The sequence below is a fragment of the Peromyscus maniculatus genome, chromosome 9, assembly GCF_049852395.1.
Source record: "Peromyscus maniculatus bairdii isolate BWxNUB_F1_BW_parent chromosome 9, HU_Pman_BW_mat_3.1, whole genome shotgun sequence".
NCBI lineage: Eukaryota > Metazoa > Chordata > Mammalia > Rodentia > Cricetidae > Peromyscus > Peromyscus maniculatus.
Window position 1 is genome coordinate 35,166,462 of NC_134860.1, and position 24,488 is coordinate 35,190,949.

The 24,488-nt window shown below is 45.6% G+C and overlaps 1 protein-coding gene across 1 annotated transcript in view; it reads left to right on the top strand.

Annotated features, from left to right (window-relative positions):
- The window catches only part of Polr3a (RNA polymerase III subunit A), a 43,932-nt gene that overhangs the window by 13,171 nt on the left and 6,273 nt on the right, over positions 1-24,488 (top strand). The window contains exons 10-26 of the mRNA XM_076544578.1: positions 239-380; positions 2,473-2,613; positions 5,170-5,239; positions 6,624-6,751; positions 6,899-7,037; positions 8,234-8,398; positions 11,138-11,310; positions 12,867-12,978; positions 15,839-15,957; positions 16,548-16,685; positions 18,440-18,610; positions 19,816-19,929; positions 21,313-21,399; positions 21,482-21,564; positions 22,546-22,716; positions 23,863-23,956; positions 24,150-24,242. Coding sequence (XP_076400693.1) covers positions 239-380; positions 2,473-2,613; positions 5,170-5,239; positions 6,624-6,751; positions 6,899-7,037; positions 8,234-8,398; positions 11,138-11,310; positions 12,867-12,978; positions 15,839-15,957; positions 16,548-16,685; positions 18,440-18,610; positions 19,816-19,929; positions 21,313-21,399; positions 21,482-21,564; positions 22,546-22,716; positions 23,863-23,956; positions 24,150-24,242 — 2,140 coding nt within the window. The remainder of the gene's footprint in view (positions 1-238; positions 381-2,472; positions 2,614-5,169; positions 5,240-6,623; positions 6,752-6,898; positions 7,038-8,233; positions 8,399-11,137; positions 11,311-12,866; positions 12,979-15,838; positions 15,958-16,547; positions 16,686-18,439; positions 18,611-19,815; positions 19,930-21,312; positions 21,400-21,481; positions 21,565-22,545; positions 22,717-23,862; positions 23,957-24,149; positions 24,243-24,488) is intronic.

A 24,488-nucleotide genomic window follows, 5' to 3' on the forward strand; every position in this document is an offset into this window, starting at 1 on the left:
AAAAAAGAAAAGAAAATGGAGGCACATGTCTGTTGTCCCAGCATTTGGAAGGCTAATGCAGGAGGCTCCAAGTTAGCCTGGGCTACATGGGAAGATCTTGTCTCAAATAAGTCAGTAAGTTTGTAGTGTCTTAGATTAGTTTAAGTGTTATAGACATCAGTTTCATTGTGAGTGGGAGAAATGTGTCGAGAGAACTTGGTTCAGAGACCATGTGTGTGTGTGTATCCTGCACTCTCAGGTTCCTGAAGTATGGAAACCGGGAAAAGATGGCTCAGGAGCTCAAGTTCGGCGACATTGTAGAGAGACACCTGATAGATGGAGATGTGGTGTTGTTTAACCGGCAGCCCTCGCTGCACAAACTGAGCATCATGGCACATCTGGTGAGTGTGAGTTTGCTACTTTTAGTTCCTGCTGAGTGGGAACTTACAGGGTCTACTCAGAGCTGAATTCTGAACAAGTGAAGTTAAAATTGCTGGAACTCTCAAAGTTTTGTATCTTTGAACTTTCTATTTCTCTTTCTGTTTAAATAAGACTTGTTTTTTTTGGGGGGGTGAGGGAGGAGGTTGTTTTGTTTGTTTGGGTTTTTTTTTTTTTTTTTTTTTTTTGGTTTTTCAAGACAGGGTTTCTCTGTGTAGCTTTGCGCCTTTCCTGGAACTCACTTGGTAGCCCAGGCTGGCCTCGAACTCACAGAGATCCGCCTGCCTCTGCCTCCCAAGTGCTGGGATTAAAGGCGTGCGCCACCACCGCCCGGCTTGTTTGGGTTTTTTTTGTTGTTGTTGTTTTCAATACAAGATTTCTCTGTGTAACAGTCCTGAGTGTCTTGGAACTGGCTTTGTAGACCATGCTGGCCTCAAACTCACTGAGAGCCTCCTGTTAGTAAACTGCAAAAGCTCTGGGTTTGGTGTCCCGGGTTTCGGCACCATTGTTAGTAAATTGATGACTGAAACTGTGAGGATACAGTTCAACACCTCAGAGCTACTTAGGATAAGAGCTCTGCCCTGAAGGTGTCCCGGACGCCTGAAGCTGTTTAGCACAGCAGTGATGGCTGAACTGGAGACAGTTCAGCCCTAGAGGGCGAGGTTTACTAACATTGGTGCCAAAACCCGGGACACCAAACCCAGAGCTTTTGCACTTTACTAACACCTCCTGCCTCTGCCTCCTGAGTACTGGGATTAAAGGCATATGCCACCACTGCCCGGCAATAAAACTTGCTTAAACCTTTCAATTTAGTGTGTGTTTGCATTCATGCCATGATGTTGTGTACACAGCTTTATATAAAATAGACAAAACATTGATTTGGTTTACTTTTACCTGTTAATTTAGCAACTAATATCAGGTGGTGGTGGTGCATGTCTTTGATTCCAGCACTCGGGAGGCAGAGGCAGGTGGATTTCTGTGAGTTTGAGGCCAGCCTGGTCTATGGTGTAAGTTCCAGAACAGCTAGGACTGTTAAACAGAGAAACCTTGACTTGAAAAAACAAAAAATTTGAAAGGAAACTTAGCCCCTAAAATGCTGAAGAGACTTGCACAGTGGGTCTCTTGCAGTGTTGAGTGCCACAGGCTTAGGGGCAGCATGACTTGGAAAAATGCTGAGGGCTGTGGGCCCCTGCAGATGTGGCTTCACTGCTGCTACTGCTTTTCATCCCTGTGAACTTGAAATGAGCCTAAAGGCTCACCAGATTCAGGCTCATCTGTTTGCAGGGCTGATGCATAGATTATTTGCTCTTGGCTTGTTTAGGAATGTTCATGTGATCTGGCCACCCCATACTTGCTGATGCTGAGAAGATTGAAATACTTGAGGGTATACAGGGATCCCCAATCTCTAATTTCTTTCTGTTCTCATGTGTTATCCAGGCATCTTTTTTAAAAAATTATTTAAAAATTACGTGCATTGATGTTTTGCTATGGTTCCCCTGAAACTGGAGTTACAGATGGGTGTGAGTTGTGATGTGGGTGCTGGGATTTGAACCCAGGTCCTCTGGGAGAGCAGTTAGTGCTCTTAATCACTGAACCATCTCTCCAGCCCCATCCATACTTCTTTTAATGAAAGTATTTCCTCTGCTGTTAGGGCAGTGGCTCACCTTGAAGAACAGTTCACAAAGGAAAGACAGTACACACGGCTGGTTCTTTTCCCTTCATTATCAGTCTGGGGAGTTGAGACTCACTGACTTCCGAGTTCCATACTTGATAGGCTTAGGATTCCCGACTTGTGGCTTCCCCTGTTATAGACTCAGTAGGAAACTTTATTAATACTTGAGTGTGGACTGTACACATTGTCCCCAGTGTGGCCTCATAGTGTGTTAAATTTGGCTTGCTTGACTAAATCTACCAGTGATTTGTGTTAACCACAACAGAAGAAATAGAAGTTTACTTCCTTAAAGTGCCTAGTTTTCTAGGCAATGTTTGTTTTTTCCTCATGGCTTGAAACAAGGAAGCTTTTGGGTGCTCATATTTTGTTTTGGTGTTCTACAGGCCAGGGTCAAGCCCCACCGGACCTTCAGATTTAATGAATGTGTCTGCACCCCCTACAATGCAGACTTCGATGGGGATGAAATGAACCTTCATCTTCCCCAGACAGAGGAGGCCAAAGCAGAGGCCCTTGTTCTCATGGGGGTAGGTACTGGGGTATTATTGCCTATGAAAAGGGCCCACATGAAAGCCATGCAGGTACCAATGCCAGAGAAGCCGGGCTTTCCTGTTCTCACAAGTGCTACAAGGCTTGTGCTCTTCTGTCTCATTTTCTCAATGGTTCCCTTTGAGCCTTTGAACAATCTTGAAAATAGTAGCATAAAAGTGAGTTATTCACAAGTGCTTTTTAGGGTGGGATGACATTTTCTGGTCTTTACACTGGACTCTTGGAAGAATATATGTTGATGAGTAACAGCTATGAACTAGCTAGGAGGTAGTGGTACACATCTTTAATCCCCGCACTCTGGAGGCAGAGGCAGATGGATCTCTGTGTTTGAGGCCAGTCTGGTCTACAAAGTGAGTTCCTATACAGCCAAAGCTACACAGAGAAACTCTGTCTCAAAACAAACAAACTAACAAAAAAAGAAACTAAACCAAATAGCCTGAATGGTGGTGTATTGCATGCCTCTAATATCAGCACTTAAGAACCTGAGCTGCAGAGTGAGCCCCAGCCCACTGGAGGCAGAAACAAGAACATTATGAGTTCAAAGCCAGCATGGACCACATGATCCTGTCTCAAAAAAGAAAGAAAAAAAAAATTGTGCACCAGTGCCAGTATGGGTATTGTGGGGGAAGATGCCCTACTAAGTGGATTGCCCAGTATGTTGTAAATGAAAACTTTCCCAAAGTATATTATGTGCCGCTTTGGCCTCTTAAAGGGCACTAGACTAATTATTTTTGAGACTGCTGTGGCTGCAGAAGTTCTATGCTGAGGGGGTTCATGCTCCTCTTAGGAGTTGGTCTGTGATAGGGGCGTTCATGCTCCTCTTAGGAGTTGGTCCCTACCTGTTGTTTCATCCACACTGCCCCTACATCCTACTGCACATGGCACTGTTGGATGTCTACAGTGTAGGGCTCCACGCTTCAGTAATCCCTGACTATTGACAAGTACAGCTTTGGACTTGTGGATTTTAATTGGGACCTGGATGTGTTGCCCATGTTGGCCTTGAACTCATGAGCTCAAGTGATCCTCCTGCCTCAGTCTCCCTAGTGGTCAAGAGTACACACGTTATACTATATCTGGCTAGAGTATTTTTCCCCTCTGGCCTACATTTCTACATTATAAGCTCACCCATGTATGGTTGTAAGTATTCCCTATTGCTACCCACAAAAACCACTTGTAGGGACAGAGTGTGGCTATAACCCTTACTTCATTCCCAGCCCCACTAAAAGTAAATAAGTAAATAAAATCCAGTTAATTTTGACAACTAAACCACACTCCCAGCCTCCACAGTTCCTTGTTGAAATGGGCTTGCTCTGTAGCCCAGGATAGCCTAGAACTCACTGTGATCCTCCTGCATCTACTCCTAGCACTGGGATAACAGACATGAGACACCACACTTAGCCAGAGCCTCTATCACTGATGGGGTACTTTAGCCTTTCATTGATGGAGGCCTTAGTCCATGGGTTAGTTGTGGGGTTTTGGATTGTCTATATTTGTAGTTAGGTGTTTTTTTGTTTTGTTTTTTTAAGTCAAAAGCACGCACGTGCTGTTTTTGTAATTAGAAATAATATTAAAATGTTATTGGGAATAACAGCCACCATTTGGATTCAATCAGTCAAACTCTGCTTGTCAGGAGCCATACCACTGCCATTTTGATATAAGATCTCATTGATTAAAATAACAACCATAAACTACAGGCTTGGACACTTGGGGTGGTAGAGTCCCTTGTTCCATCTGAACACATATCTTTGAGTGTCATTGGAGACATTTTGACAGCAATTCTCAGTAAGCAGTTCTCAGTAAGGTCTGTAGGCCCAGCATGGATGTGGGCCCAGAGTACACAGATTTACAAAATCATGAAACTACCCCATGTCCCTACTAACATGAGGCCACCTGCCGTCTTCCCTCTGAGAGGGCCTCTAAACCTAGCTGAGTGTGTCATGGCCACTCCAGATGTAGCGTCATTGCCCTGTGATAACTCACAAATGGGAAGTATAAGGTCTTTGCCTGACAGGACCTTGGACATGTAAAGAGGCCCAGAAAACCCACAGACTCATAGGAGCACCTCCACAGCCTCTCATGAACATTAGAAGATTTCTGCTCTGACAAGGAACTTCTGCTTGCTCTCAATTGCTGTTAGAACTTAACAAGAGAAGTTACTCAGTTCTGTCATTTTGGAGAAATGTTGAATTGGTTGATTTCAGAGATACAGCTTTCACAGAAGGGAATGTTCTTAGCTGGGCTTGGCTACAAACTTGTTAACACCTGTGCTCAAGAAGTTGAGGCAGGAGAATCATTTTGAGTTCCAGGCCAGCATAGGCTACATAGTGAATTCTAGACCAACCTGGGCTACGGAGTGAGCCCCTACTGGGGACTTTTCTTTTCTCTTGATCAATAAGGCAATTGCAAGATAGTAAGAATCCTGGGGTGGAGACCTCTCAACTCAGCAGTCATGTGATGCCTACAGTCATGTGATGCAGACCTTCAGGCTACATTGTCCAGCCAGAGTGGCTGACTTGTGCTTGTTTCTCTTTCAGACCAAAGCAAACCTTGTGACCCCGAGAAACGGGGAGCCACTCATTGCTGCCATTCAGGACTTCCTAACAGGTGAGTGTTACCTAGAAAGGAGACTTTGTCTTCCCAGGCACAGTGATTCAGACGATGGCCTGAATGCTATTATCTGCACTTAGGAGTCTTTCTACTCTTAGTTTGACACAGAATGCCCCTGGGTGGCTCAGCTGGTCTGGTCTGTCACTCAGAATCCTGCCCCGCAGTCCCAGGGGCCAGGGTTACAGGTGTGCACCACCATGCCCTGTCCTGTTGCTGGAGGTATTTTTACCGGTTGATTCTGTGTGTGCTCACTGAGCTCCACAGACTTGGCAGGTGTCTGTTGTTTCTTTTGTGATGGAGGCTGAGGGGGGACGGGGGTAGAGTGGGGCTTCATGTAGTCTGAGTGGGGGAACAGGGGCTTCATGTAGTCTGAGTGGGGGAACAGGGGCTTCATGTAGTCTGTGTGGGAACAGGGGCTTCATGTAGTCTGTGTGGGGGAACAGGGGCTTCATGAGTCTGTGTGGAGGAACAGACGCTTCATGTAGTCTGAGTGGGGGAACAGGGGCTTCATGTAGTCTGTGTGGGGAACAGGGGCTTCATGAGTCTGTGTGGGGGAACAGAGGCTTCATGAGTCTGTGTGGGGGAACAGGGGCTTCATGTAGTCTGTGTGGGGGAACAGGGGCTTCATGTAGTCTGAGTGGGGAACAGGGGCTTCATGTAGTCTGAGTGGGGGTACAGGGGGTCATGTAGTCTGAGTGGGGCTACGGGGTGCTTCATGTAGTCTGTGTGGGGAACAGGGGCTTCATGTAGTCTGAGTGGGGTACAGGGATTCATGTAGTCTGAATAGGGGTGCCAGGGGTTTTCATGTGGTCTATGTGGGGGTACAGGGTGCTATATGTAGTCTGAGTGGGGGTACAGGGGTTTCATTAGTCAGAGTGAGGGGGCCAGTGGGCCTCATGTAGGCTGAGTCAGGGAATTCAGTGGGCCTTCATACAGGCTAAGTTGCGCGGGGCGGGGGGGGGGGCAGTTTGGTAGGGCTTCCTGTAGGCAGAGCATGTAGGGGGCATTCAGTAGGGCTTCATCTGGGCTGGCCCTGAGCCAAGGCTGATCTTCCTGAAACTAGGGGTTTTCTAGGCCTAGTATCTGGCCTAGACTCGGCCACAGCCCTGAAATGAGGCAGTGGATGAACAAAGCCACTTGACTTACTGTGTCGAGTTGGGGGCACAGTCAGCATCTCTGTTTTTATTCTACTCGGGACTGTCTGACTTGACTTGAAGGTTGAAAATGTGTGCATTCCCCTGTGTGGTCTTTTCTTTTTTGTGCTTTTTTTTTTTTTAAGAAGCATAAATATTTATTTGTAACAAAAAGAGTTTGTGTACAGTGTTAAAAACCTATAACTTCTTGTTAAATTCACATTTTTTGTACTGATTTTTTACATCAGGTGCCTACCTTCTCACCCTGAAGGACACTTTCTTTGATCGAGCCAAGGCTTGCCAAATCATTGCTTCAATACTTGTTGGCAAGGATGAGAAAATTAAAGTGCGCCTCCCACCCCCTACAATACTAAAGGTGTGTTGGGGTCCACGTGGGTGGCTGGTGGAATGGAGGGACCATGCTGGTGCTGGGCTCGCAGGTAGTCACTGAACCCTCTTACTTTACTGAAGTGGACCATGTTGAGACCAGACCAGCCCTCACCTGCTGCCTCCTTTCCTCCAGCCTGTCACCCTGTGGACCGGAAAACAGATCTTCAGTGTCATCCTCAGACCCAGCGATGACAATCCAGTGAGGGCCAACCTCCGGACCAAGGGCAAGCAGTACTGTGGCAAGGGGGAAGACCTCTGTGTCAATGACTCCTGTGAGTGAAGGGATGGGACGGGGAAGGAAGGAGTCCTGTGAGTGAAAGGGACGGACGGGGTGGGAGGAGCAAGCAGGTGGCCTAGAGTGAGCTTCACTGGCTAAGAGCAACTTCACTGTTCCTACAAGGGAAGTTTTACAAGGAAGGAAGTTTTCCACAGGAAAGTGTAGCTGCGCTCAGTCTCATTGTCAGTCTCTAGATGGCAGAAATCATTTGGACAGAGTTGCAGTGCTCAGAATGGCCCTTTTTAATGGTTTTGTCAGTTAATGCAATTTGTCTTTTTTTTGGGGGGAGAGGGGGCAGGTAGGCATCAAAGGTTGTTTAAGGTTTGTTTATTTATTTATTTATTTGGTTGTTTTGAGACAGGGTTTCTCTATGTAGTGTTGGGGCCTGCCCGGAACTCTCTCTGTAGACCAGGCTGGCCTTGAACTCATAGAGATCCACCTGCCCCTGCCTCCCCAGTGCTGGGATTAAAGGCGTGCACTATCGCTGCCCGGCTTAAGGTTTATAATTTATTATCATTATTTTTATAAATGCCTTTTAGACAGTATGTTCATTGTCTAACAACACAACTAATAGTTATGTTGTTTTTTAATGGAGATAAAGTCGCACACTGTAGCCCAGGCTAGCCTGGAACTAACAGCGATCCCTCTGCCTCACCTTCAGAAGTGCTGAGACTTCAGTTGTGCTTGATGCTACTTTGATGGTGAGGATTGAACTCAGGCCTTCATGAGTGATGCTGTCACAGAGCTACACCTCACCCCAAGACTAACTGTTTCTTCTAACTGATTTTACTTGGTCAGAAAGAAGAAGTCTTGCTAACATGAAGATGCAGTAGACTATAATGGAAAGAGGATTATACGAGTCATCTGAGTCTCTTTAAAACAGTGCCCGAGTGACAGGTCACAGCCAGCATCCAGTGGCTACTGTCTAGCACAAAGCTCCTTAGGTCTCCCCAGATCGATGGCTAGCAGGGCCTTAGGACTAGCCATGAATCTCCAGGATGTGCTACTGAGTTCTCAGAAGGTCAGAACTACTGAGTTCTAGCATTGAGAAGGGCGCTGTTTTTCCTCATAGTTGTTGCCTTAACAGAAAACAAAGTTTTAAGGAGAAATTCTTTGGGTGTACTTGGAATTTTCATTTTTCTCAACCAGATAATTGTTCATTTAAATGCATTGTCAGTATTACCCTTCCAGATGTTACGATCCAGAACAGTGAGCTGATGAGTGGCAGCATGGACAAAGGAACTCTGGGGTCGGGATCCAAGAATAACATCTTCTACATCTTGCTACGAGACTGGGGGCAGAATGAGGCTGCCGATGCCATGTCTCGGCTTGCCAGGCTGGCTCCTGTCTACCTATGTGAGTATCTCAGCAGCTTCCTGTTTCATGTTAATGCTGCAGTAGGCAAAGTCTTAGTGTCTTCTGACAGTGTGTTCTTTCACTTTTTCATTCCCACACAGGATAAAGTATGCTGAGTCATTTGTGCATTTATCAGTGACTTGACTCAGTACTGACAAGTTGGTTGCTTAGAATTTGATTTTCATTTTTTCTACTCAGAATCTGTGGTACCTTCCTATTGTCTGTGAATGGGTGTATTGCATAAAAGCTCGCTGGGCAGTGGTGGCACACGCCTTTAATCCCAGCCCTCAGGAGGCAGAGGCAGATGGATCTCTGTGAATTCGAGGCCTGCCTGGTCTACAGAGCGAGCGAGATCCAGGAAAGGCACAAAGCTACACAGAGAAACCCTGTCTCGAAAACCCAAAAAAAAAAAAAAAAAGCTCTTTGTGGGCTGCTTCCCAAGTACCCAGGGAAGCTCTGTAGCCTCTGGACCTCCCTTAATTATCCTAAGCAGATGATTCAGTATTGCCCCTCTGTACTTACATACTTTACTTGTTCATACTTTGAGGGTGGCATAAATCAAGTGATTTCTACATGTTTCCTAAAAATTGAGTTTTATTGTTGTTGTTGGTGGTGTGTGTGTGTGTGTGTGTGTGTGTGTGTGTGTGTGTGAGAGAGAGAGAGAGAGAGAGAGAGAGAGAGAGAGAGAGAGAGAGAGAGAGAGAGAGAGTGTGAGTGAGTGAGTGTATGAGTACACTAGTGCCACAGCATGAGTGTGGAGGTGAGTCTTAGGGATCAGATTCTGGTAGTCAGGCTTGGTGGTGAGCACTTTTATCCACTGAACCATCTTGCCAACCATAAAATTTTGATTCTTCTCGTTTTTGACTAACTCTTTGCCTGGATGGAAAATTCTAGACTGAATATTTTCCCTCAGAAGTCCCTCAGTATTGCTCCATTCTGTTGTAGCTTCTCGGGTACTATGGAAAGGGTGCAGCCATTTCTAGTCTCACAGTGTTTTGAACCATTTTTCCCATCCTGGAGGCCATAGAGTCTTATATTTTGTATTTTCCCAAAAGTTCACAGAGATGCCCTGGTGTGGGCTTTTTAATTTCTTGTGCTAATCACTCAGTCAGCTCCTATAAACTTGCAGCTGTGTCCTTCTTTCTGGAAAATTCCTCATTATTTCTTTGATAATTTTATCTGCATTTCTTTTTGTTTGGAACTTGTGTTAATTGCATTTCCAGTTACGGGATCAATTCTGCTTTTCTTACCTTTCTTTTATTTAATCTATGTCTTTAGTCATTCCTTTTGTCTTTTATCATTTCTGCTGATATAAAATGTTATCTTTGGTAAGTTTTGGATTTCTGGTAAAATTTCCCATGATTACTATTTGCAGATAAGGTGGGGCTTTGTCTGTTCTCTACATTGGGATTATTCCCAGCTTCCTTTGTTTTATTTGTTTATAATTTCAAGACAGGATCTACTATGCCCTGAAAAATGGTATGTAGACCAGGCTGGCCTCAAGCTCATGGGCATCTGCCTGTCTCTGCCTCCTATGCACTGGGATTAAGGGCGTGCACTGCCACGCCAGGCTGGAGCTGCCTCTGATCTCTGGATTTGGCTTTGACTGCTCTGAAGGAGTTTTACTGAGTATTTTCATATTTGCTCCCTGAATTTTCCATTTCCTTTCCTTTTGTATTTGTGGTCTCATATTTCATGTTAAAAACTGTCCTAAAGGGCAAGAGAGATGGCTGAGAAGTTAAGAGATCAGAGGTCCTGAGTTCATTTCCCAGTAACCACATGGTGGCTCACAACCATCTATAATTAGATCTGGTGCCCTCTTCTGGCATGCAAGCATACATGCAGAACACTGTATCTATAATAAATAAAATATTTAAAAACAAAAACAGAACTGCCCTAAAATGCATAAAACCCATATTGTCCTTGGTTCTCCACTCATCCTTGGTGTGAGAGACTAATCACTGACTAGAAATAGAGCTGCAAGTTGTTGTCCTCTGGGTTCCTTGGTTTGGGCTGAGAACCATCCTTCTCGCTGCAGGGCCCCCACTCACCCGGCAATAACAGTTCTCTCTAGGGAGGCTCGATTGCCTCAGAGACATCTCTTCTAGTTTCAGTCTCCCACCCTGGGGATAGAGCCTTGGAAGTTGGCCAAGGTTGGGAGCCCAGGGCTCCCATCATATATTGCACAGATGGTTCTCCAGGCTCTTGTCATCCTGTCCAGCTGTGACTGGTATTCTCAAATCCAGAACCCTTGGGTCTTCCCTGAGGACATGAACTGCCATCTTCCTTCTGAACAAAGCCCAGAGCCAGTTCCTTACACAGACTCTCCACCCATTCTCCTTGTCTCCGGTACATTTATCTCTTTGCCTGTTAAAAACTAGTGGTCTCACTTCCAAGCCTCTCCAGACTTGTTGGTTCTCTACTTGAAGACATTGAAAGGGCCTCTCCTTTCCTGTGCAACTAAGACTGAACACTCAGTCACCCACCCACTTCTTCACAGGTTAGTCCAAGTCTACCAGAGATGGTGTTTATATTTGCCTTTTTTTCCTATTGGGAAATAAACCCAGATTCACATAGTGCTCTCTCTCTCTCTCCACTGAGTTACACACCAGCCTTCCTCCTTTTCTCTTTGAGAGTGATTTCTGAGAGGAGGAGGGCAGGCAGCAGGGATGAGCTCTTCCTGACAGCTTGACACTAATGGTTATGGCTCTTTTGCTCTGCCTGCCAATTCTTCCTCAGCTAACCGTGGGTTCTCCATCGGGATTGGTGATGTCACACCTGGCCAGGGACTGCTGAAGGCCAAGTATGAGCTACTAAATGCTGGCTACAAGAAGTGCGATGAATATATTGAAGCCCTGAACACAGGCAAGCTGCAGCAGCAGCCAGGCTGCACAGCTGAGGAGACACTAGAGGTGAGCTGCCCTCCAGATCGGCGTGGTCAGCTGTCCTGCTGACAGTGTGTTTGGGATGGGCCAAAAGCCATGAAGAAAAGGTGGCCGAGAAGCAAGAAGGGACACGGTTTTGTCCCATTCCTGCAATGTGTTCTTGTTTGTTTGGCAGTGTGGGACCTTTGCTCTTTTAGCATTCACATTCTGGTATAAAAACATGGGTATCTGTTCATTTGACAGCATGGGGCTGTGCTTCACTAGGGCTGCTCTGACTGTCCCTAAGATCCTCAGCCCTCCCTCCTGGCACAGACACCACACCAAAGCTAAGTACATTGATCATTACCATGACTTGGATGCAGGCTAGGAAATATTCATGTTGGATTGTCTCACCCAGACCACAGCCTCCTCATGTTTGAAACCACTTGGCTGAGTGCTGAGCTGGCCACATCAAAATCTGTTCTTCTCCTCTAGGAGCCTGAAATTCAAAAGCAAATGGACCAGGATTTGGGGAACTGGGCTTTGTTTTGTTCTGTTTCATGACAGTCTCATTCTGTAGCTCAGGATGGCCACAATTTCAATGTCTTCTGACCTCAGCCTCAAGTCCTGGGATTTGCAAGTACATGTTACCATACTTGGCTATCTTCTCCCTTCTCCATAGCCTGTCTTGCACTTTTCCCTCCCTAGAATGTGGAAAATAGGCTCTCGAAGCATCAAGTCTTCCCAGCTGGGTGTTGTGGCACACACCTATAATCTCAACCACCTGGAGGATGAGGCAGAAAGATGGAGAGTTCAGAGCCAGTGTTTTGTTTTCTGTTCAAAACATAAATAGTTTGCTAAAGAGGGTTCAAAACCAGGTCAGGCAAGTTTAGCGATACAGTAACTAAAAGAGAGATGGGAAGATGAATTCTTACTTTCTGTGAGGGTGTTTTTTGAGACAGGCTTTCTCTAAGTAACCTATAGACGTTAATTCACAATCCTGTCAGAGTCCTGAGTGCTGGGTTCACAGGAGTGTACTAATCCCCTGGAAGTCTGCTCCTTTTCAGTCTTCTGAGTTTTAGACAGAAAAGTAAGAGGAGGCTTCTCACTGTACCTACCTAGAAAATTAATTAAGGCCTCAATAGGACCATGATTTTTAGAGGGCTCATCACCTTAAATTGTGAATTGTGACTGTGCTCACAGGTCAGGGTGTCCTGGAGTCATCTTGTCACATTCTTTGCTCATGCAGATTGAAAGCATGCTTTATGAGAACAGGTAGAGACAGACTGTACAAACAGAGCGAACAGTTCTCCTTCACATGAGCATTGTGCATTTACAGGGGCACGTGTACATATGATTGGATGTAGGATTTTGTTGTAATTTGCTGTTCACACTCTTCCAGACCCTTGTAGAAGAAAGGCCTTTGTGCAGCTTGTACTTTTTGATTGTCTTAGCTCAGGAAACCTCATTGATTAGAAATCTGACATCCTGATGAAATGTTCTCGATTTTCTATAAATGTCAGATTAAAGGTTTGTGATCTGCAGAGCCAGAGGCTAGCTCCTCACAGACTGTATTTTCTTCCCTCCCCTGCCCCTCCCCCCAGGCCCTGATCCTGAAGGAGCTGTCTGTGATCAGGGACCATGCTGGTAGTGCCTGCCTCCGAGAGCTGGACAAGAGCAACAGCCCCCTCACCATGGCCCTGTGTGGCTCCAAAGGTGAGTTAAGCCCTCAGGGTTGGCTGTTTGTGTGCCCTGCCAAGGGCTTGGCTCCGGAACATGTCTTTGGTGGTTGTAACTTCATAGAGGCTCTTGATTTCTTTAAGTGCCTATCTCTAAATCATGGAAATCTGACCTTTTGTTTGATTTGGGTGGGGTAGTTTAAGTCTTTTGGAGAAACTGCTTGGTAATGTGGCTGGGTTCCTGAGTTTGAAGATGCTTTGACCAAATTTGGTGTTAAAAAGAAAGCTGGGAAATTTTAGTAATAGATTTAGCAATATAGCAATCTTTTTTCCTGTCTTGTGGTGCTGAGGATGTGGGAGGCCAGCTTCCCCCTTTTCAAGGGTTCCCATGAGGTGTAAAGAGGGATAAGAAAATATTAGATAGAAAGATAGCGAAGAGGAGAAAGACAAAAACACAGGATAGCTTCCGGAGGACCTGGGTCAATACCCAATGGCCTTTTCTGTTTATTCAAAAGAACTTTTTATAACAATGCCAAGGTGCAGGGCAAAAGACCACCCCTTTGCTAGATCAAAGCACACTGCACAGCTAAGTGTAGACTCTTCCAAACACATGGACTGGTAACCATGTCCATGGTCAGATCATTTCCTTATGCAGCCCTGCTGGGTAAAGCAAGCTCAGATTTTCTGACTTTGAGTAATTTGGGCCTCCACAAATTCCCCCTTTTTAGTAATATAAATCTCAAGAGAGAGTACAGAGCTTAACTCTGTGCAGCTCTGAATCAGCTTTCCACTAAGAGCTTGCAAGTAGCTGGAATAATTAAAGCAATACTCCTGCTCTTATGGCTGCTAGACCTCCTAGTAAAGGAGTAGAGGATGATAAAGATAGAATGACCTTTTTGAATGGGTCTAGGATGTCTATAGCAGCCTCAGATGCACAAAGCCCTTTTTAAATCAATGAACTCTTGATGTAACTGCAGCAGATAAATAGTAAATTCCTGATGGAACTGCACCAAACCTAAAGACTCCCTTAGCTTCACCAAACCATGGTTCATTAATATCAACAGATTAATGTAATTCTAACATGAATATTACTATACACAATTATAATTCCTACAAACTTACATCCAAAAGCAAACTCTCAATAGGACTATTTACACTTTTACAAACTAGCAAATATTCAAAAGTGATTTCTTAATAAAACATTTTGCATTTCTTGCTAACAAAACATAGGGTATATTTATTATGTATATAGTATTCTGCCTGCATGTGTCCTTGCAGACCGGAAGAGGGCATTAGATCTTGTTACGGGTGGTTGTAAGATACCATGTGGTCGCTGGAAATTGAACTCATGACCTCTGGAAGAGCAGTCAGTGCTCTTAACTGCTGAGCCATCTCTCCAGCCCCTAAACAGAACCATTTTTACACAAAACAATTTGTGAACCACCACAGTTAATAAAGCATAGATGCATACACAAAACAGTTCATGAGTCATCACAGTTAATAGAGTTTATATGTGTAAGTAAATTCAAAATTGTCCTATTGTAATTGAATCACTCCTGTCCATTCTCTTTCTTAAGTCTGAAAAGTTCAAAATGACAGGAAGCCTCTGGGGGCTGCCCTGCTTGCAGAGCCAATTGTTGCCCTTAGGGCAACTCCACCTTACTCTGCTGCTGAGAGTGCAGGCTGGTGTGAGTTTCAGTGTATCCATCATTCAACCTGGAGCACTGCTGTTGCACACGGCTGCTAGGGACTCAGACCCTGTACATTTCATTGCAGGGAGGATTCAAAAACCTCCACTGCTTTCTCTACATCTCTGGGGATGTCCCACCCTGGTGTGCTGTCAGCTAGCAGTTTCCCCAGGGTCTGAAGCACTACCTCCATCATGGTCTCACCCTCGGGGATGCTGTTCTGCAAGCTGCTGCCTGCCATTCTCCTCTCTTGTGGTCTGGTGTCTCTGCTGCTCAGCTTGTCAGTCTGTTCTCACAAGAACTCTGGCTGACTGTGCTCCCCTCACCAGGGCCCCGCCATGGCAGAAAGTATGCAAACCTAAACACAGGATAGCTTTGGGAGGACCTGGGTCAATACCCAAGGCCTTTTCTGTTTATTCAAAGGGGCTTTTTGTAACAATGCCAAGGGGCGGGGCAAAAGACCTCCCTTTGCTAGATCAAAGCACTCTGAACAGCTAAGTGTAGACCCTTCCAAACAACTGGTAACCACTCCCGTGGTCAAATCATCCCCTTATGCAGCACTGCTGGGTAAAGCAAGCTCACGTTCTCTGACCCTGAGTAATTTTGTCCTTCACATGAAGATCAAACCCGGGGCCTCATGCATCTCAGGCAAGTGCTCTATCACTGAGCTATAGCACTAGCTTAGATGTAGCAAACTTCCTTAACTTCATATTTACTCAGACTCTTACAGCATTAGGATTCCTAATACCATGCTCAAACTCAGAACCTCGGGGCCTCTATTGCTGTCATTTTGTTCATTATGAAATAAAATCCCCGCTCTCTAAGTTGGCTCCCTTTTCCCATTGTTCTACTTCCTGCTCCTGTGCACACCTGGGGTCTCCCCTGCTCTGCCTTTGCTTCTCCCTCACTCTTCCACACACATTCAGATTCCTTCTTCCCATCCTCCTCTCTCTGCAGACCCCATGTCCAGAGTCCAATCTGACGGTCATCAGAAAGACTCCAGTGGCCTTCCCTCCACCCCACACCTGCACATGCCCCGGAGCCCTTTCCTTGGTTCCAACTGTCACTGTAGTTCTGCCCTTCAGTCCCTTGGACTCCTAGGCTGTGAGAGTAAGGGTTGTGCTGTGTCACATTCTATTTTATCCCTCTGGTCTGCCTGGCTTCTGTTATTGTTTCCAGTACAGTTTTCCATTTCTGACCCGTTCCCAGGTTCCTTCATTAACATATCACAGATGATCGCCTGTGTGGGACAGCAAGCCATCAGTGGCTCCCGGGTTCCAGATGGCTTTGAAAACAGATCTTTGCCTCACTTTGAGAAGCATTCAAAGGTAAATGGCAGTGGAAGCTTGAAGGTCTGTTTGTCTAGAATGTCCCCTGAGGAACACAGACTCATCAGGATCTAAAACCATTGGTTATTTTCACTGGGTGTTTACATAGAATGTGTGGCTGTGACATTGAGTTGTACTTCATGTCAGTCTTCACCCATGTGAAGTGCCTCTTCGGTGACTGTTGGTGTCAGAGTTGCCCGCCATCACTACTGTCTGTTTTACATTTTCAGTAACTCTAGCTACAGGTGGATCTGGTTTGGAGGTGGGTGGGCTGGCCCACAGTATGGATGTCTTGAAGACAGTGGGTGCCCAGGGAGTGGGTTGGGTGCCATCTGAGCTCCTTCACACTTCTGGGATAGCAGCTCCAATTCACACATTCCTCTTCTGAGCCATTTACCTGCACTGACACCCTAGCAAAGATGGCCTGTCCAAATTATTTCTCCTGTAGACAAGGGCGTAGGGCACCTGCCAGTTTGGGCCACTGGCTGGGTATGTGTGTAGCCTCCAGGGGACATTTTCTTCTGTGGATGGATATTAGAATTTTGGAACTTGAACCGTGTTTGATTTTCTTTTTTCCTACCTCTCTTTAGCTCCCTGCTGCCAAAGGTTTTGTGGCCAATAGCTTTTACTCTGGCTTAACACCTACTGAGTTTTTTTTCCACACAATGGCTGGTCGAGAGGGACTTGTAGACACTGCTGTAAAGACCGCTGAAACAGGATACATGCAGGTAACTTGAGGAAGTGTCATTGGCAAAAGAGCAACAGCACTATGTAAGAATAAGCCATGCCTGTTCTGTGTGTGTGTGTGCCTTGAATATATGTGTGTTTTGTACAAGAGCTGAGATTTACCCCCCTTCTTGGTGTTGAAGGGGAACATTTAGACATGTTGGTGCTCTGGAACTAAAGAAACAAAATAGTAACTCAGCTCAGATTATCCTATGCACTCTGAAAGGTAGAGAGACCAGGTGGCTAAGTCACCTAGAGGGGGATGCTGAGCTTGTAGCCTGGACTTCTCATTCAGCCTCCCTTAGCTGTTTCCTAACATGACTGGGGCGTTGGAGTGATAACTGCCTGCTAGTTACTGAGAGGTTTCTGTCTCTCACCTTGCCACTGGTTAGGCCTCATTTATTCATCATTTCCATGGCTCCCAGGAATCACAACTTTAGGTGACAAGGCTGAGCTGGAGGGTTCTTTGCTGCACTTACAAGTGGCTGTAAAACTTGACCCTCTGTGTCTCTCTATAGGTCACAGCAGAGGATTTCTTTCCAGACTATGATCATTTCCACTCCCTGATACATCAGTAGCTCTATGTGTTGCAAGAAAATCAGTGTGTGTTTCTGTTGCTGGGGATTGAGCTCAGGGCCTCCTTAATGCTAGGCCAGTGCATTAACTGCTGAGCACAGTCCTAGCCCCCCAAAATTGTTCATCTTTTTTACTGTTTATGATACCAGTTAAGGGTGGCAGGCCACATTGTTGAGCCATAAGCTTTATTATTCTTCTTTTTGTCCTGTCTGTCCCTCTGTGGAAGTGAGGACCTTGCAGACTGCAAACCAGGATTTGATGAGCCAGTGAGCCAGATAAAGGTGAAGAGGGTAAAATAGTGGCCAGAGTCCCTTGTGCAGACAATGCCCCGTCTGTACTTGTTTGTTATCCCCTGATGCTGTGGACACATGCTGGGAATTGCCCTCTGGTTTTGAGGTGTGCTACCTTTATCAAAAGGAACTGTGAATGTGGTGTGGGGAGCTGTGACTTAGGGTGTTGAAATGTACAGTATGAATTTCCAAGAGCACCAGGATAACCTAGAAGCAGTGGCTTCTGGCAAGAGCAAGTTTGTTTTCTAGGATTTGTCTCATTCTCTAGGCCAGAGTCACACTGCTGGCTGGCAGAGGAAGGTTTTCCCAAGCATAGTTGAGAAATGGTTGCTGCCCTTGATTCATAGTCTGTAGCCCTGCTTCCTCATCCTCTGTCCCAAAAGAGGGCTTACATCTGATTCTCTGTACTGAAGTCTGCATGGACTCTGGTGGGAATGTGTATAAAAACCAGTTTGCACCATAGGGACCTGGGTGGGAAGGCTAAGCAGCCCAGGAAAGCAGTGTGCAGAGTTCTTGGGGCTGGTGAGGTTTCTGTTGCAGGGAGACTTGACACAGGTAACACGGGAGGTTGGAGCATGAGCTGCCTCTCACAGCACAGGCTAGTGAGGCACTGGTGGCCCTGCTGTTCTCAGGCAAAGGAGGGACTCTTCAGGGATGTCTAATAAAGTGTTGTGATGTGATTTCAGTACCTGTAACCTCGTGCTGGGGATGGGGCTTGGTGACAGAGTGCTTACCTAGCACACACAAGGCCCTGGGTTCATCTCTAGCACCATGAAAACAAACAAACAAGAAAACAAATGACGTATAACTGTGAAATTGAATGGCAAGTCTAATTGTGTGTTATGAAGCAGTCTGAGCCTGGGCAACTGAGTCTCCTTCTCTTCCTGTAGAGAAGGCTGGTCAAATCCCTGGAAGACCTCTGCTCCCAGTATGATCTGACAGTGCGGAGCTCCACTGGTGACATCATCCAGTTCATCTACGGAGGAGATGGCTTAGATCCTGCTGCCATGGAGGGCAAAGATGAGCCTCTGGAGTTTAAAAGGGTTCTAGACAACATCAAAGTGAGATGCAGTACTCTATTGAGGGGTACAGTCTTCTGAGGGGCTTTGACATCAGTATTGACACTGTTTATAGTACCACACTTCCCACTTAATCATCTCTGCCTCAGTACTAGATTGGTACCTTGCGGCTATTAGTTACTCTGTCTGTTTTCATTCCTAAGTCTATTTTTAGTCCAAATCAGATGCCAATGGAAGAGGTTCTGGCTCCTCTCTTCTAGTGGAGTGGACTAGAGACAAGCTTTATAAAGAATGGTTGTTGGACAGAAGGCTCATTTCATATACTGTAGCCAAGAATATGAGTTGAAACCAATCTTTTTGAATAGTAATTGGACAAGATTCTTCTGGATTTCAGTCTAGTGCCTTATGACCCAGATCTTCTAGCAGCAGAAAATGGTTCCACTGAGGTGGTTTTTCAGTTGTTTCTAGTAGTTGGAAGCCACCAGTTGAGAATGGGTCAGAAAGCACTAACACTTTGAGGAAATCCCATGAGCATGAGGAGTGTTGACACACTTCCCCTCTGGAGATGTTTAGTTGGCTGGATGGTTTTTATAGTGCAGAAGTTGAGGTCTGGACCTAGGGTATGCTGGGCAAAACTCTACTATCACCAACACCTTGATCTTTTGGTATGCTTTTGCTTTTTATTTTCAGGCAAGGTCTTGCTCAGCTGCCCAAACTGGTCTTGAATATGTTCTGCAGCCAGGCAAGCTTTGAACTTGTGATTTATGTGCCTGGGCTTTCCAGATGGCTGAGATTACAGGGTGTGCCATGCGGCCTGCCTACAGCAATGTACATTTTTAAGGCAATTCTGGGCTGGAGTTGAGTTTGGAATAGTAGATCCATACTAACCAGTTAGAGTGGAACTCTTTAAATACAATGGGGATTCCTGACTGGGATGATAGTGCATGCCTGTAATCCTGTGGCTTGAGAGGGAAGAGGATCAGGAGTTAAAGGCCAGCTTCACTCCATAGTGAGCTTGAGGCTAACCTGAGCTACCTAGACTGGCTCAGACAAACAAACAAAAGGCAGAGTATCAGCTTATCTGGTTTTCATTTTCAGATGAAAAGTGGAGTCTAGAGTTTGTTAGCAGAGAGAGCCACAGGTTGCTAAAATCTCACTGAGTAGTTTTATGTCTGGTAAATTCCTCTGCCTAGTGCTCTCCCTCCCCCTCACCAGGCATATGTAACCCATGTCCTTTCTGTACTCAGGCAGTGTTTCCATGTCAGAGCGAACCTGCTCTCAGTAAGAACGAGCTCACCTTGACCACTGAGGCCATCATGAAGAAGAACGAGTTCCTCTGCTGCCAAGACAGCTTCCTGCAGGTAGGCTCTGCCCTGTGGTGGTGAGAACGTGGTCTGTCAAATGCCTCCCACTGCATTTTGTAAGCCATGGTCTTAGTGTGGTTTTTATTGTGTTCTGGGCAGTATCTCACTAGCCAACATGAAGAATTGATGTCTTGTCTTCCTGTTGGGAGAAAGAACCTAGAGAGCCGGTCTGTGTGAGCCTTGTCACCAGCCCACATCCACTCTCGTATTCCTTCTGCAGCCATTCTGAGCATCTGTCACTAGTGACTGCCATGTGTCTCAGATTGCAGCATCTTTCCATCACGGATCAGAAACCCATTGCATTGTCTTCCCATTCCTCTTGAGGGCCTTCATTATGGTGTGCCTTGAAGGTTTCTTTGATTTACCTTTTGTTTTTGACTGTGTGAGTGCTGGGAATTGAACTTGGATCCTCTGGAAGAGTAATCTGTGTTCTTAACTGCCAAGCCATCTCTCCAGCCCTTTCTGAGACTTTAATTCTTAAAATTTAATAAAGCTCTTTCTTTTTTTTTTTTTTTTTTTTTTTTTTCCGGTTTTTCGAGACAGGGTTTCTCTGCGTAGCTTTGCGCCTTTCCTGGAGCTCACTTGGTAGCCCAGGCTGGCCTCGAACTCACAGAGATCCGCCTGGCTCTGCCTCCCGAGTGCTGGGATTAAAGGCGTGCGCCACCACCGCCCGGCTTATAAAGCTCTTTCTTAAATGAAATCATTTCTATCTAGAAAGATGTCTGAACTGCAGGGTTACCCTCCATGTCTCATCCCTTCTCAATATAAACAAAGAGTTGAGCAAGGCTTGGTGGCCTATGCCTTAAGTCACAGCACTGGGAGGCAGAGATAGGTGGATCTCTGTGTTCTAGGCCAGCCTGGTCTACAAAGTGAGTTCCAGGACAACACAGAGAAACCTTGTCTTGAAGAAGAAAAAAAAAAGAAAGAAAGAAAAAGAAGAGTTGACTATCCCAAGGAACTATGAGAAGCTGTAATAATAGGACAGAGACAGTGATGTTCAGAGTGATTAATAATGCTTCCAAAGAGGCCTTCACAGTAGAGGCATGCATACTCTGAGTATGAAAGTGTAAGCCTCATAAAGTCCCCAGAGCTATGCTGAGCTCCTTCCCACAGCCATGTGGCTGAGATCAGGGCCTAAGATAACTCACGGGAAAAGGTTGTGTAATGAGACTTAGCCACATCTTAAGCAGAGTTAGTTTACCCAGAGTCCTTACAAGCACTATGGAAGAGAACCAAGACCCATATTGCATCCTTGATGCTGTGTATTTAACAGTTGCTAAGATATGGTACACTGTGTCCATTGTTGGGGATTACAAAATAATTGTGCTATCTAAATCATTGAGAATCGTACAATTGATGTATGTTCTATAATCTTTTCAGGAAATAAAAACCTTCATTAAAGGGGTGTCTGAGAAGATCAAGAAAACCAGAGATAAATATGGCATCAATGATAATGGCACAACAGAGGTACAGCCTTTCCAGACGGGTGGGACACAGTGTTTTACAGATGCAGCTAGTCTTGACTGTGTACTTGGCTTTGTCCTTCCAGCCTCGTGTGCTGTACCAGTTGGACCGTATCACCCCCACCCAAATAGAGAAGTTTCTGGAGACCTGTAGGGACAAGTACATGAGGTAGGCATGCTAATTATTCTAGACTGCCAGGCATCCATGCAGAACTCCCATGCCTGGGATATTCTTACTGGGTTCAGCATCCTGGCTAGCCTGGTTTTGTCTCTGTTGATGTGATAAAAATACTCTGACCAAAAGTAACTTAGGGAGGAAAGAATTGATTTTTAGCTCACAGTTCCAAATTAGAGTCTATTTGGGGGAAGTTAAGGCAAAAACTCATCTAGTCACATCACATTGATATTTAAGACCATAGAGAAACGAATACACCCATGCTGCCTGCTTGCCTTTGTTTATGCTCTAGCTTTCTTCACTGTTACACAGTTCAGACCTCAACCAATGAAATGATTCTGCCAATTTTAGGGGGAGTCTTCTCATCTCAGTTAACAGTCTAAATCGCCCACAGATATGCCCAAAGTCAATGTGATCTAGATAATCCTCATTGAGAGTCCCCCTTCCCTGGTGACTCTTATGTTGGGCCAGGCTGATAATAAAAAGTGACAAGCACATTGTCCCACCATCACTGCCAGGATTGGGCAGATTTGTGCCTGGCATCTCTGGTCTCCAGTGGGACCATTGGCTGGATGCTCCTTAACATGAAAGGACTTACAAGGAATTTCCTGGGTGTTTTTTGCCCATAAGGAAACTGATGTTCTTTGTGGCAGATTCCAGCTCTCTGACCACCTTAATACTCAGTAAGAGCAGACCACTTCAAACTACTCCACACACTGGACATCAGCCCTCTGTGTATCACATACTGAGGACACAGAATTTAGTCATGTTGTCTGCCCCTCTGACCATCTTGCTTGCCTTGCTTATTTCTAGTCCGTGCCAGTCTCTTTCTCTGGCATAATCACTGCCTGGCCAATTGCTGTTTCCATAATAACCCAACACAATCTATAGATTTTCTTTTAAGAGGGAGTAACCAGAAGCCTGTTCCCAGCAACTTTGCTGTCCTTTTCACTGATGCATCACATCCTCTTCTAGGGCACAGATGGAGCCAGGCTCTGCAGTGGGTGCACTCTGTGCACAGAGCATTGGTGAGCCAGGCACCCAGATGACCCTGAAGACTTTCCACTTTGCAGGGGTAGCCTCCATGAACATCACCCTGGGTGTGCCACGGATCAAAGAGATCATCAATGCTTCCAAGGCCATCAGGTAGCTGCTCCCTGGCTTGTTTCTTGAGGACCAGTGGTCCTTGTGCTCATGAATGCCTGTGATTTATTAATAGGGCAGTGTCTGGTATTCAGAGGGCAGGTTTGCTGTGTTGATCAGTGTTTGGGTTTATAGAAAGGTCACTCAAGTTAAAACTGGACATAGTCAAAATAGAATCTGTTTTTTTTTTTTTAAGATTTGTTTATATTATGTATATGAGTACTCTGTCTACATGCAGGCATTTAAGCCAGAAGAGAGCATCAGATCCCACTAAAGATGGTTGCCAGCTACCTTATAGTTGCTTAGAATTGAACTTAGGACCTCTGAAAGAGCAGCCAATGCTTTCAACTGCTGAACCAACTCTCCCACCCTGTTTTGGGTTTTTTATGGCTACTGGTTACATGAAAGAGAAAATAGTAAATGAGCTAGCAGTATTGAGCACTAGGTCAGTAGACATTTCATCCTTTTGATGCCTTTATTTCACACCTAAATAGCCCTGAATGATTTTTCTCCTAGTCAGTTTATAGCCACCCTCTGTAAACCCCTAGTGATTCAATCAGGTTTTCAAGAGACCCAAGACTAGAAGAACTAGAGATACAACACATTTTTAGGGATAAAAATAATTTCACCTATTCTCTAAGTTTTGCAGAAGAATAGCATCAAATGAGAAATAGCTGCTCCTGGTTTTAGACCAGGTACTATGGCTATCCAGGGTGGTTGAAGGTCCACTAGCCTCCTGCATGCTGGTCAGATCTGTGCTAAGGGCCTGTGTTGATGGGATACTGTCTCTTGAAGACAGAAGATGAGAGTGGTGGTCACAGGAGCAGGGGTATTGCTGGGGAGGGGCAGAGGGAGGTGAAATGCATGAGGAGTTGGTTCCTTGGGGAGCAGAAAGTCAAGAACTAAGAGGGAGGGCTCCCTCCATCAGGAAATTTTCTTAAACCTTCTCCTGGATGGAATGGGCACTTGGGAGTCTTCTGAAACTAGTTAGCTTCAGTGACAGGTCTGTGTAGTTGTTTCTTACAGGCCTCCCCAAAGGGAGTTCTAATAAAGTACTCATGGTTTGTGAGTAGCACTCAGATTTTATAGCATTCTCATTACACAGTCCTGGTCCCTCCCTTGTGTGCTGATCCTTCCTCCTTCTTTCAGCACTCCAATTATCACAGCACAGCTAGACAAGGATGACGATGCAGATTATGCACGCCTGGTGAAAGGCAGAATTGAGAAAACCCTCCTGGGAGAGGTAAGGAATCCCTCTTGATAACAAGAAAATGGTGTCAAACTTCCTTTAAGCAATGTATGGATGCAGCACCGCAGCTGTGGATGTGGCTGCAGCAGAGACCGTGTGCCTGGGTGGAGAGTGTGTCTGTGCAGGCCTGGGGTGGCGGAGTGGACATGAGGATGGAGCCTAATGCTTTGCTCTTTTGCCATGGCAGATCTCAGAGTATATTGAAGAGGTGTTTCTTCCTGATGACTGCTTTATTCTCGTCAAGCTTTCCCTGGAACGGATCCGACTTCTGAGACTGGAGGTGAGTCAGAGAGGTAAAATGTGGAGGATGTGATCCCATGGTCCTGAGGCAGGTGCTGCCAAACCAGGGTTAACGTTCAGCAGGCAGAGAGGCAGTGTAAAGATTCTGGCTGGTCTTTGTTGTTGGTCACCCCATTAACTCTCATGTCCTTCTGAGTTGACCCTGATGCAGACAAGACATGGCCATCATAAGAAACTGTTTGACTTGGTGTGGGTGTGTTCTACATTTGTGGGTTTACCTTCACAG